At 41.5% G+C, this 14,166-nt stretch overlaps 1 protein-coding gene across 1 annotated transcript in view; it reads left to right on the forward strand.

The window, feature by feature from the left end:
* Positions 1 to 14,166, forward strand: part of LOC128457597 (roundabout homolog 1) — an 82,125-nt gene that overhangs the window by 13,308 nt on the left and 54,651 nt on the right. Inside the window, exon 2 of the mRNA XM_053442373.1 lies at positions 7,602 to 7,928. Coding sequence (XP_053298348.1) covers positions 7,602 to 7,928 — 327 coding nt within the window. The remainder of the gene's footprint in view (positions 1 to 7,601; positions 7,929 to 14,166) is intronic.

A 14,166-nucleotide genomic window follows, 5' to 3' on the forward strand; every position in this document is an offset into this window, starting at 1 on the left:
GAAAAACCATATGAAAACCATTTAGAAAAGGAATAAACGTCATTAATTGCAGATGGTTCTAAATGAAAGATGTGCTTAAAGTTATTTAATATAAACGCTTAATCAATTATTTGATTGACTGATGAAGTGTTTTTCATTCTTTTCTGACATTTAGAGACGGAATGATTAATCGAATAATCATAAAAAATAGTGGACAGATTAATCAATAATGACAGCAGTTGTTAGTCTACACATTATAATATGAATTCTCAAGCCTTTGTCAAGCGTCTGCCTCATTCTCACTCAGTTCATATCTTGCACTGAACATCTGGGTGCTGCAGTTCGGAGGCGTTATCTTCGCCCGTGACCTTGACTCCCCTCCAGAGACTGCCACATTGTGCATTCCGTTGTTAGAGATATCGCAGGAGAAGGAAACACAGATACACACAACATCCGAGTGATTAAAAACCACCTGTACAAATGCATTTTGAGGAGAGATCATATGTTGTAGCAGAGTGTAAGAGTGTGTGGTCACAGACACCTCGTCCCGGACACACACACACAGGCCTAGAGAAACACACACATTCCTTCCCCCGCATACTGGAGTGAATGACAGTGTTCAACTGTTCCACTTAATTGTAGTTTATACTGCCTGAGAAAGAATGTCTGGCATTTATTGGTTCCCTGTGTTTTACCTTGCAAATGAATGAGTGTGTTTGGAAAACGTGTCTCCACGGGATGAGTAACACAAATGGTTTGTTTTCCGTTTGAATGTATTTTCTTTGTCATTGAAATAGTTTGAAACGTTGAGAAATAGGCCTATTTCTTTTACTTTCGAGAGTTAGATGAGAAGATTTATATCGTTCACATATATTTACAATACATATACAAGACGGTTATAAGGAAGTTAGCTAAGCTCAGCTCAACGACTGAGGAAAGTGGGAAAGGTGGCCTGGCTCACTCAAAATGTTTAAAAAATAAATGAAATGCATTTATATAAGCACTTTGAAAGTTCAACAATTGTTTTGTAGCTTTCCTTTGTTGTAGCTTCTTATTAAACTCATGGAAGCCTGGGTAGCTTAGTCGATACAGCAGCACTCTTTCAATCTAATGGTTCAGGGATCATGTCTCTGTTCACCTGGTGCAAAGGTTCCGATACTTTCATTTGCCTAAATTTCCTTCGGGATCAATAAACTATCTGTCTATCTTTCTATCCATCTAAATATCTGTCTATCTATCTAGTACCCATGCAAGCAATCTTGATCGTCTCATCTAACTCTCAGTGACAAAGTGAATACGTGTAGAGGAATTTAAGTTTGGTCTGAGGCTTTTATCTAAAATGTATAAAGTTTAGGAATAGATGTTTCAGTGGTATCATTTAAAACAACTGTTCTTATTGCGAATATACCACAAAACAATAACATCCATTTATTTCTCTTATTTGATCTGTGGTCTGACTTACTTTATTTTCCCTCCAAGTTCTTAAATGACAAGTTGATCAATATGAATAATACAGTTATCATTGTTGGAAACTTTTAAAGCCAAAATATATATTTTTTGGAAATCATTTCAAGTGCATATTACTATTCAATATGGAGAAGTTAGTTGCAGCTGAACACGTGTATGGCTTTTAGAATAACCGTTGTATAACCTTTTTATTGTAGAGTCTGCACTGTTTTATAAAGCAGGTCCCTGGTCTCACTTAAAGCCCCTTTGATGTAACACTGAATCCACATTAGTCAGAACTTGGCCTACGAAGAGAGGATTTGTTGAATGTTTTTTTTGACATTTCTGTATAATCAGATGTGCTTTAAATACCAAAGGTTGTGCGGCAATGCAAGCACTTGCATAACATAACCCACTTGTCACACTAATACTTTGCTGCTCAGGGTAGAGTGTCACCGACTGTCTAGTCTGGATCTGTGAAGTGCACTTTTAGGATGGAAATGCTGACAGCACTTCTTTTTCAGGCAGACGCAGGGTTCATTTTGTGATATACATGTTTTTTTTCACTTGCGAAACTGAAACTTAACTTTCAGTGCATGTCAGGAAAAGGTGGAGGACTTTCCACATCCCCTTTGACACTGTCAACTTTCAAAATACTGAATCAATGTAAAACAACTTGTGAAGTTTACTTACTTCACCTGAGGTTTTCCTGCAGCACCCGTTGGTGTGATGGTGGTGTTCGGTTATGACTCTGTGCCACCGACAGCAGTGGAGGACAGCCGTGGCCCGAGGCGTGATTTTTTTGGGGTTGTCTGTCTGTCCATGTGTCCGTCTGGCTCATTCTTTTGAATAAGATATTTCAGGAATGCCTTGAGGGAAAATGTCATCAAATCTGGCAAAAATGTCCAGTTGGACTGGAAGATGAATTTAATAAAATGTTGTAGGTCAAAGGTGACATAAATTATTGCATGACATTTTCAAAAGGTCAAAGGTCAACTTCAATGCTTCACAAATACATCCATGTTCCAGCTTATCCTCTTGAGGCTTGTGGGATAGCTGTAGTCAATCTCAGCTGATAGTGGGCGAGAGCTGGTGTTTACCCTGGACGGGTTGCCGGTCCGTCAAAGGGCCGACATACAGAGGCACAAATCCGTTCACCCCCACGGTCAAATTAGAGACTCCACTCAACCCTAACCCAATCTGAATGTCTCTGAACCCCCCCCGGAGGACCCTGATAAAACCCACACAGAGAAAATGCCAGACTCTGGGCAAACCGGGTTTTGAACTTGGAATCTTCTTGCTGTGAAGAGGCAATAGTGCAAACCACTGCACAACCATGTTTCTTCAAATGCACCTTTTATTAAATTCCTTCACTAGATACATTATGAGTCTGGGCAGACGTGGATGCAAACTGCAGTTTTCTGGCAGACATTTACAACCATGAGACGGTAATTGTAGCCTCTGAAACTCTCTGTTGTCTGCTCTCTGGTCTCTCTCTGTTCTTTTTGGTTCTCTGCCTTGTTGAACCGGCCTTGGATAGTTGTCTGTGTTGTATGTGGTGTCATTTGACTCACGAGGGTGATGCTGTGAGCTGTGAAGCTCCTGCAAATCTCTGTCTCACCATTAAAAGTGTGGACTTCGATCCACGGCCAAGACCACGGCTCGCAAAAAAAGAAAACTAAATGACTTTCACAGACCGAAACAAAGGGATTGCTGTAACGAGACGTGGCTGTTCCATTTATTGCACACTCTTAAGCCCTTCTACAGAAATCAGCGTCCGTTTTAACAGCCGTGCCTGACTGCTACTCTCCCGGAGTGGCGTTGGCGCTCGAGTACAGGTAATCCTGCAGCACCACCGGGAGAGATTTACAATTTCCACCACCGGGGCTCAGGTAGGGTTGGTGTCAGAGTCCCCGAACAAGCCGAGTTTGTCACACAGCTGTCAGCTGCAACAAGGGGGTGGTACTAAGTCTGCGGTGTTCAACATTAATAAATGTCACCCACTGCTCGTCTTGTACTCACTTGTTTGGGAAAAAGCACACAGACAATTATTCTCCTTCTATAAGAAGTGACTTGAGGTCTTTGAGTGTGAATCGGAGTTGAGAACTGGAACCCAAGAAACCGATGCTTCAGGAACTTTGTTGTGTGTCTATGTGATGCGTTTTACCTTTGTATAGAGCCATTTTTCAAACTGAGCAGACGGCTGGTGCTGGTGCAGAGCTAATTTGATTGTGACATTTGATATTTTCTCTGTATATTTCCTTGGTTTGGGTCCAAACAGACATAGTATCCTCCTTTCATGCACTCTACATATATACAGTATTGTACTGTAAATGACACTGGGGTAGGTTGGTGTAGGACCACCAGCGTTGTGGTAAATTACACTCATATTTGTCACATTGTGTTATTACACTCGCAGTGCTCATGATTTGTTGCTTTAAAACCCCTACCCTCCCCCATTACAACCTCTCCCTTTCCTTCTCGCTCACTCCTATAATTTATCCCCTCATGCTTTCTTTTCTGTTACATATTCACCAAGCCTTCTTGAATAAAATACAAAATGCCTACTTTATCATTTCAACATACAATGCCTTTTTATTCACTCCTCTTCCCCCCCCCCCCCCTGCACATTTTATTTAATTCTCTAAAGAGAGATGCACAATTTTGGAGAAAACAGACTCCCCGTCCTCCCTCCTTTCTCACCGACTGAGACTAAACTACAGACATGCTCATTTCTCTTTTGTGTTTGAAACTCTTCATCCGCCTTCCCTACCTAGATCTTCACTGAACAACATAACTGCCTCAGGGATGACTGACAGGAAGACAAAAAAACACATTTGTAGGGGGTACAGGTGCTACAAATGACCTTTTAGTGTGTATGTTCTCCATTGTGCATCTGTGTTCGTGTTTTTGCATGCTGATTGTATGCTGGCTGCTGGCCCTTTGCAGATAAAACCTGGTCTTCTGGGGGCCCACTTGTGGCGTGCTGATATTGCCTTTCTGTAATGCCAGGGAAGCTTAGGGAGTTGCATGGACCCTTAGGCATCAGCCCAACACAATTAAGAACAAGGAAAGCAACATGCGGGCTGTGAACAGGGACCGACGGCCACATTGACCCCCCTTGTTTATATTGTTCTGTAATACTTTTAAACGTCTAGACAGTGTGTCAAATTGTCCTTGAATTATATTTGTATTTAAATATAGATTTAGCTTTTCTTTGTCTTTAGTTTTGATGGCTAAATGTTAATTTGTGGTTTAGGATTATTTCCCCCCATTTTCTAAATTATTAAGAAGTCTTTCAGCATCAACTGCCGGTAAGAGGCTTTGTGCTGTTTTAATAGGGCGTGGCAGAAATTCATATCAGTTTTCATAAATGTCTCTTTTTGAAGGCTGTGGTTTTAAACCTTTTTGGCACAGAATGACAAGCACTTGATAAAAAGCTAAATATTTTACGAATCTGAGGTAGATCAGATATGTGCTATATCTCTTTGCACGATGCAAAAGCATTTTATCAATAACTTTTGTGATATTGCTATTGATGAAAAATATATTGAATACATTTATACAGTTTTTTTTAAAGAGACCAATCGTACATTGCTCTGCAGCTCTGAAAAAATGTATGGAAACATAGGTTAGGTCACCACTTTATCACAGGTATTCATGGTGTCCAGAGGAGGAATCCTTATAACCCTACCTTCCATCTTCACATCCACTATTTTTTATTAATCACTAAATACATAACATCACCATCAGCCTCACATATAAGCCTTCTTTCTGATTTGCGGTAATCATCAAATAGTATGAGCTGTACACACCGTCGTCACATTAGCATTATGCTCAAAGCCCCGCTACAACATCAAAGTGCTGGCTCCTTGTTTTAAGTCAATTCTCTTCATCTACTCTTTTACTGGGGAGGATGCATGAGCGCCTCTTTGACAGCGCCACAGTTTAATTTGTGCTTCCTTGGCTCATGTCTCATCCTTTCACCAGTTCTTGTGGAAATACATCCATAGTTTTTGCGTAATCCAGCCATGCTAACAAACAAACACAGATAGATGTGAAAACCTAATTGGCGGAGGTTATGAATCCTATCTGCATTGAGCATGTTTTTCTTATGTACTGCATTAGTATAAAATAATAATAAATACTGAGCATGTTTGGGTTTTCAGTTCATTAGCATGTACCATTTTAGCTAGGTTGACCACTTAACATTAAAGCAAGAAGAGACAAATTAAACCAATTAAAGAAATAATGATAATGTTATAATCAGGCGGTGGAAATGCTAATCTCACCAATTCACATTGATTTAGTTTGAGTGCTACTTTCCAGGTAAAATGGTTTTGGATGCAACACACGCATTCATCATACCATAAAAAAGATGTATGATAGGACTGTGCACTTATCATGCACCAGACTTTTTGTGTGGAGAAGGGGGGGGGAATTCCACCTCTAAAACAATATCACATTTTCCATTATAAGCTTGCGGGAGATACAGTTAATGCAGATTTGTGCAAACACACAAAAGTGCACCGTGCTACCGAGATGATCGAAATCTCGCCCGTGTCATGTGCGAGGAGCTCTCTCTGGGTAAACACTTGTCTGTGTCGGATTTATTGGTTGCAGCGGTGAGTGTAGGAGCTCATCACTGTCGAGCACGGTAGTGATTATCTGCTTTACAGGGCCATTGGCACATTAAAGCATGACCTGCTGAAGACTGGATAAGGCTAGTGTTTGCAGCTGCAAGTAAAACAGTGACTCCATGACTGACATTAATGCCACATTTCCGACACTCTTCCCAGCCTCTCTTCGCTCTCTCCATGTGTGTGTGTGTTGTTAGCACAACAGCGGGCGCATTGCCAGCTAGATTCTGCAAAACAATAACACATGCGATTCCTTTGTAGAATCCACAACAGATTCTGCTGCATTTGTACACTACTGGAGGGAAAGAGGTGAGAAACGAGTGTGGGGGGGGTCTGTGTTTGGACGTTTGGTCGTGGTTAATGGTGGGCTACCTGGCTGTGTAAAGGGGTTGGAAAGATAGGGATGGAATGTTAGATATATATATGGAGGCATTGCAGCATCGTACCTGGACCTTATTAGGGTGGTTCTCTTTGTCCTTTGCTTCACAGGGAGCTCATTGTTATACAGCGAGACCATGAAGAAGAGCATGATTGACATCTCAACTGTGTGGCAGGGAATTAGAGGCTATTTGGTGGTTGTCAGTGTGGGTATGACTGGAAGTATTGATTCTATGGCACGGTTTAACAATTTCAGATGTTCGGAATAGTAAAATAAATTCACACGAAGAAACACACACACCCACACACACACAAGTGGGTATACACACATGCACACGACTAACTCCAGCAGAGTGATGGCTCATGCTGAGGATGGACATCCTTTCCCGTTTGCTTGAATATCAGAAAAAGACATTTATGGAGAGAAAAAATACCACAAGATATAGATGTAATATTAGATTTTCCACCAAGTGTATTTCCCTGGTCATTTATGAACTCCACTGTGAAAATACACCCACACATCATGCATTTGGGAATGTATGCTTTTCCTGCAATATTAGCTCTAGAAGGAGACGTGTAAAACTATTGGATATTTAAATTGTTAAAATATCACACTGGTGGAACCACACAGCAAGACACTGTAATCCCATTAGAATTCAGCCTGGGAGCTTTTATCAAAAAAAAAAAGTAGAGTACACGTATTTCTCTGCAAATGCTTTGAGGGTAGACATGTTTTGAAAGATATTACTTACTGAGGACTTAACATGTCAGCATTGTCTTTTTATTTTTTTTTCAATTTCCAATGCCTCATGAGGTTCCAACGGCTGAAACAAAAGCGAAAAACATTTTATGAATGCTTTGTGATTGGAAGGTAATTATATTGTCAAACTGGATTATTTCTAATACAGAGCACTTGCGCAGCTATACTAATGCACCATATCTAATTCCTTTAGAGCTGCTGCTGTTTTGATTCGATTTGATTAGTACTCCTCTTTATTGCATGGAGGGAGTGACTGATAGATTTCAGAATGGCTATTTACAGTGTGTTTTCTTGTGTTCTGTTGGCGTGTGTTATGTGGCTAATTTGGCTGCAAATTGAATACTTGAAACTGATCGTCATCTTTGTTTTAACACCTTTGCACTCTTCCAACTCTCTAGGGTCTCGTCTTCGCCAGGAAGACTTCCCTCCTCGCATCGTGGAGCACCCCTCCGACCTCATTGTATCCAAAGGGGAACCCGCCACTCTCAACTGCAAGGCCGAGGGCCGTCCAACCCCAACGGTGGAATGGTCCAAAGATGGGGAGCGCGTCGAGACGGACCGCGACAACCCCCGATCGCACCGCATGCTGCTGCCCAGCGGGTCGCTCTTCTTCCTGCGCATTGTCCACGGACGGCGGAGCAAGCCCGACGACGGCAGCTACGTGTGCGTGGCCCGAAACTATCTGGGCCAGGCGATCAGTCACAATGCGTCGCTGGAAGTAGCCAGTAAGTCCTGCTGGTGTGTGTCGGTGGGAGGTGGTGTGTGTGTGTCACAGTACTAAGAGATGTTTATTTCTTATTTTGGCTATTCCATTCAATCTTATGCAATACACATGCACTTTAGCAGGGTGTATTTACCAAGTGCATCTAACATATACATCTAAATTGACTAGAAATAACCAAGAAGCTGTTTCTAACACACAGGCAAAATATACACATATCCAGATAAAAGAATTCTGCACAAAATGATAGCACAAAATATATTTTGCGCTGGATATAATAATGAGGATTATTTTGTAAATCCAAAAGTCTGAAGTATTTGCTCAGTGAAACCTTTACATAACCACTTGTGTGATGTGTTAAAGCAACACATAATTAAAGGTGGAAATAAATGTTTACTTATTGCCATCACATATTGAGTGCCTTCACACTTGGCCTGCCTTGGTTTGCTACCTTTTTACAATATGGCTCGTTTTTATGGTTGAGGGACAGGTGGAAGTTCCCAGTGCCATCCACCTGTCAGGCACGGCAACAGCTGTGTGTCTGCTTTGGTCCCAGGGTTTAAACCAGGGCCCAGCATGTTCCCAACAGGTGACGGTGTCTATACTCGCTGAATCACAGAGTTGCAAAGAGTCAAGTGTGTGCCACTGCCAGATAAACAGCCTTTCACTGCAGTATGTCACAGGCAGGAATCTGTCGGGCTGCTTGCAGCAACCAAACATATGTGCGCATGTGTGTAAAGGTTAACTGTATGTGATGGAATGAAGCCTGTGGAGAAGCAGGGGGTAAAAGGTCAGGGTTTTACGACCATCAGAATAGGGTGAGTGCAGATGGTGTGTGTGTCCCCATAGAGCAGGGGCTTTGCCAAGTCCAAAAACAGTGTGAGCAGACTGGTAAACGGAGTGAAGAATGCACGGAAATAAGGAAGTGATGGTGTTAAGGGTTAACAACTGCACCCAAGCCCCTGCACGCTGCGTAGATCCCCCAACCTTCACTGTCGATCCCCTGGTCGGCTCAGCTGCGTCAGCTCGCGGAGCTCTACCCAGGCCCCGGTCTCCTGAGGAGATATTCTGCGAAGGTTTTAGAATAATAATAACCCTCTAGTATCCGTTTCACCTTTTGAATTATAATGAAAGAGATGGTCAAATGGTAAGATGGTAATGCTAGATCAGCGCTCCTACCCTGAGAAGCTAAGCCCTCTAGGGGGAGAGTTTATTACTGGGAGTTCAGTAAATTTACTGCCAGGTTTTGAGGTGGAGAGGAAAAACAGAGCGGACTTGTTGAGGCTTCCTGGATGAGTTATGTCTCCCTGCCTCATCCCTCAGAGGTCACGCAGATTCATGGGTCACCCTGGGGCTTGAGGGTAAAACCGAATCCCCTTTGGTGAAAGCGGCTGACAGAGGGAGTTCAGGAAAGGACTGAGGAACTGGGGAGTGTTAAAAGGAGGATTGACTCCAAACAGTCGATACACGTGTCAAATAATTTATCTTGTCTTGTTAAAGTGTCAGTTGTTAATTCTGTGTTGTGTTTTAATTGCCTTACTTTTTTAATGTGGCGGCACCTGCATCCACATTTGTGTGATACACAGTAAGTTACTCTGTCTGAATAATTTGTATTGACTTACAGCCCCGTGCACACGCGCACTTCACTTTCATCAAATTAACATCATGTTTCACTTATTATATTTGTCACTCAAAAATTACTGAGGCAATAACACAAACTGACAAGCGTCTAATAATAGAGCCAACTTGTGAATTGCAACAATATTCCAGATAATAATTTGAAGTCTGAACAGCTATTAAATTAACACCATATGCTACATGAAGTATATCTATTATAATAATTTGAGGCTGTATCTCCATCATAAAATGCTATCATAGAAACATATGCTTAATAAATTATCAATCATTTATTTATTTATTCGTGGCAAGATGCACTAAATATGGTTTATTGGGATTCAGTTTTTAATTCTAAAGTACAATAAAATAATTTATATTATTAAAGTTGTATTTACAGAAATCAGCATTACAACTGCAACATGACTAAATCCCTATAATCAATACATTTTAGCTATAACAATTGCTGCCTGTCTGTTGGTCAGTCCATCCACCACCTAGGTCTAGAACAAAATATCAGTATCTATCACTTGCCGTGACATTTTCAACATATTTTCAGGGCTCCCAGATGATGCATCCAAATGACTGCTGATCCCCTGACTTTAGGGAAAGTCAGGGGATCCATTTCCTATCAAGGCCCATAATAAATTATTGAACATATGTCTCACACTAACCTCTGGAACTGCTTCTCTTTGAGGAGACCTCTGATGTCAGATGGTAGTGATGATGACAGGGCCGGTGACTCAAATAAGGGGAAATAGCCACGATTAGACGGCACGTAATCTGTGGGTTCTTGTTATGTCTGTTGTTTCACCACAGGCCAAAGAGTCTTTCCGTGTTTTTTCAATGTCATCTGCAAAATCATTATTCTGCTCTGTGATATTATTTTAAGGCAAACTGACATTTAGGAATAGCTTTGTCCAGTTGTACGAGCTCCTGAGCGGCAGCGAGGCTCATTCACAAATTCTCCTTCTAAATGAGATTATATCTTTTTAGCTTTTAGCTCACACCTTAAAACCTGTTTAATGTTGCTTCTGACAGAATGTGACCCAAAAACTACACGAGTGAGTCCATGCAAACCTTTTGAGATGGTCTCATTTCAACAGCTCAACTCAGCAATAACATTTGTCTTATACGTATCTCATGGAAAGTGTGACATTCCGCAACTCCTTTTCTTTTGATGATGGTCTCCATGATGCTTGTGGCAATGCAATGCAACAGCTATTATTCTATATTGTTACCTCTTAACTGCAGAAAAAAACTAAATGCAAACTGTGACTTGATTTTTTTTTTTTTTTTAAATTTCTGAATCAATGCATTGCCTTGCAGGCCAAATCAAACTGTCTCACAGACCGTATATAACACAAAAGCCCGGCGCTCACCCCTGCCTCTGAGCATTGGTCTTTTAATCCCGTATTGACAAACTAAATGTGAAAGCCACAGTGGGAAATAAATTACCTATAAAAGTCTTAACCGAATTCAAGTTTATAATTTACTAGTGTATCATTTTCTCCTGCCACTTTGATTTAAGTCATGCAAAGTAGAGATGATGAAAAGTAGGGATACTGCTGACAATAGACTGTGTTGGAGACTGACAGATGTAAAGTGATGGGCGAGGGAAAGGAGTGACAGAGACAGATGGAAACAGAGAATAGAGGAGAAGAAGAATCTGTCCTTCAACGCACACGAGTGAAACTTGTTTGCAGAAAATTGAGGTGACGTGGTAGAGACAATGACAGATGTAGTATGTGCCGGTGCCTGGAGCGTGACCATGGGGTTGAAATGCTAAGCGCACACACACAACATGCTACCAGCACAACGTGCACACACAGACACAGGCTAGTGGAGCCCTCTCTGAAAGTGAAAGAGATGAAAGAGAATAAAAAAAGACATATAACTTAGTTCCCTTCCAATAAATGTCACAGAAGACACTCAGCATATTTTCTGTTTCCCCCTGCCCGCGGGGATCCTGGAGGACCCTGGGAAATGAACATATGTCCTATTGACCTCGGCCACTTGATTCAATCATGGAGCGCTTTATTGAGGTGAAGGCAAAGTCACAGCCTGTGTACTCTAAAGGTTATTGAATAGTAGACCTATTTTTATGTTCAGTAAGGGAGAGAGGAATAAATGTTATTCTTAAACTAATTGGACGCTGCCATTTGCTGAGGGAAAGCGAGGCTTGCGGCCGAGCGGATGGTTAGCCCACAATGCTGCAGTGATGAAGTAATGAGCCACATGCAGGGAAAGAAAACTATACAGCCACACCACTGCTCGTGTTTATGAAAGTATGACGTGAACGGCAGAGACACCCCCTCTCCATCTGTCTGTAGATTAATTAGGATACAAGCAAAACCATTCTTTCGGATCCTCACAAAAGTTCTATGGATTCTTCCCTCTCCCATAGCGCATCTTTCCACCAAGTTTTGTGGTAATCTATCTTGTAGTTTTTGCATAGTCCTGTTAACTAACAGAAAAACAAAGTGAAAACATAACCTCCTTGGTGGAGGTAATTATATCAGACCTTGATATTTTATATATTTTCTCTAACATAAGGCACTTTTCAATAGAAATGTGTCTCTCTCTTGTCAAGGAAAACAAACTGAATCTGCTGATTATCTTAATATGTGTTCATAGCTTGGCAGACATTGTGAATAATCGTCACTGTTGTAGTTTCATCGACATTTCAGCCGTCTTTATCAACCCTGTGAGTGAACACTTAAGTCATGTCATGGCACATTTGGCAGATCCCACAGAGAATTACAAAAAACAGCTGCAAGCCAGATCTCCAACACAAAGCGATACATGTTCCAGTCTGCACAGTCGCAGCAATTTGGTAATCAGTTAATCAATCTGCAGTAAATCCGTCACTGGTAGTTTTTGATAATTGCAGTCACTTATCAGTTAATAAGTCTGAAACATGTTGGTGAGTTGTCACTACAAGATAGTAGCTACAACATTGAAAAATGAAAAAATAAATACATGGGTGTGGATTTAGCCTGAGCAGATATCTGAAGCTCATCCTTCATCTCTGCCTGAGGCTACATCCTCCATTTCTAGCTGCATAACACACAATCTTTGACCACATTTGCTGGGCAGGTTGCATTATGGGTGATTTAGATGCCAGATTATTTGACAAGGAAAAAGAATATGCTGAAAAGAAGATGCTATCCGGATGATATCTGTTTCTGCTCAAAATAAAGAGTCCAACAACATTACAAGACTGCAATGCTAAATAAGTGGAATACTATTTTGATTATTTAATCAAATTACATAAACAGTACATCTACCTAATTACATGCTTACGTATGAGTAAATTGAGCAATAGAAGATGAAAAAGAAAGAAAGAATCCACAAATCTTTATTGGGATATATAGCTTTTATTTCCATCTCTTACACTTTCCTTTTTATCTTATATAATAAAACACACAATTCTCCATTGAGTGTTTCTGTCTCACCACCCGAAACGTGTGCAGCTTTGAGGGAAAGCCACTGGAAATCATGTGATGGCTTGCGGTTAATTACACGAATGCATTAACATGACAGACATGTTCACTGTAACACCATACTCTCTGAAGTGGATCATGGGATATGCGCAGCCCAGTCGAAGTTTGAGATTGACAGCTTGAGGTGGGACCCCTGCTTCGTCTCCCCGCCTGCTCCTCTTTGATTATAATCTCGGGCTGGAAGCGAGCGGCTTCAGGCAGGAGACGTACGGAGCCGCTAAGAGAGAGGCGGATTCTCGGAGGTCAGGTTCCCTCTCTGCCTGCCCCTGCCCATTAACTAACGGTTCCCTACTTCAAATATCTGTCACCGTTGCTGACAGCCTCCTGTCTGTAGTCGCTGTGGATAAATGCAATACACGATCCTAAGTGGCAGTGGAGTATATGTAAAGTTGTCATTATATCTTTGTATGAATGAGGAGTGATATTGTTTGATAGACAACCATTGACACATTGTAAATAGTCTTCATCCATAGCCACACATCTGTGTTTATTTCCAATTGCCTGTGACAGTCTGTGAACGGCGTGATAGGCTCCCCTTCCCCATCCTGTCTCCACTCCCTTGTACTATCCCAGTTGGCCTATGGTTAGATCAGTGAGTGAGCAAGTATCACACTCTGGGGACAGCTGGATTGTGTTTACAGTCGGGAGACCGTGGCGAGTGCACTGCAAGTATTATCCAAACAATTTGAGTCACTATATTCCTCTAGGCTCAGCGTTTCCAAGAGCCAGATCGGTGCCAGAGTGTCAGGACATGGGGAAAGAGTTTGTTCGGCTTGCAGCGGCTCATCGGAGAGAGAGAGGGGAGAGGGGAAGTGCTCGAGAGACTCTGACAAGGACCATATGGCTTCTTGGTGTTTGTCAATATCATCCGAATCCAAAGCTGTCCCTTTTGTGTGTGACTGTGTGAGTATTGTGTCAGGAATGTTCTCTATACAAGATTATTGAATTCTACCTTCAGGCACATTGAGACCACACACCCCTTCCGAGGCTTACGCCCTAGCTCGCCATGTCAGTGTTTTTTCCATTAATCATGTCAATTTTGGAGGCCTGTCATTTTTAATATGTACTCCTGCGAGTTTGATAATGACCCAAAAGCATTTAATACTTAATCATAACATCATA

This window comes from Pleuronectes platessa, chromosome 15 (genome assembly GCF_947347685.1).
Source record: "Pleuronectes platessa chromosome 15, fPlePla1.1, whole genome shotgun sequence".
Lineage (NCBI taxonomy): Eukaryota > Metazoa > Chordata > Actinopteri > Pleuronectiformes > Pleuronectidae > Pleuronectes > Pleuronectes platessa.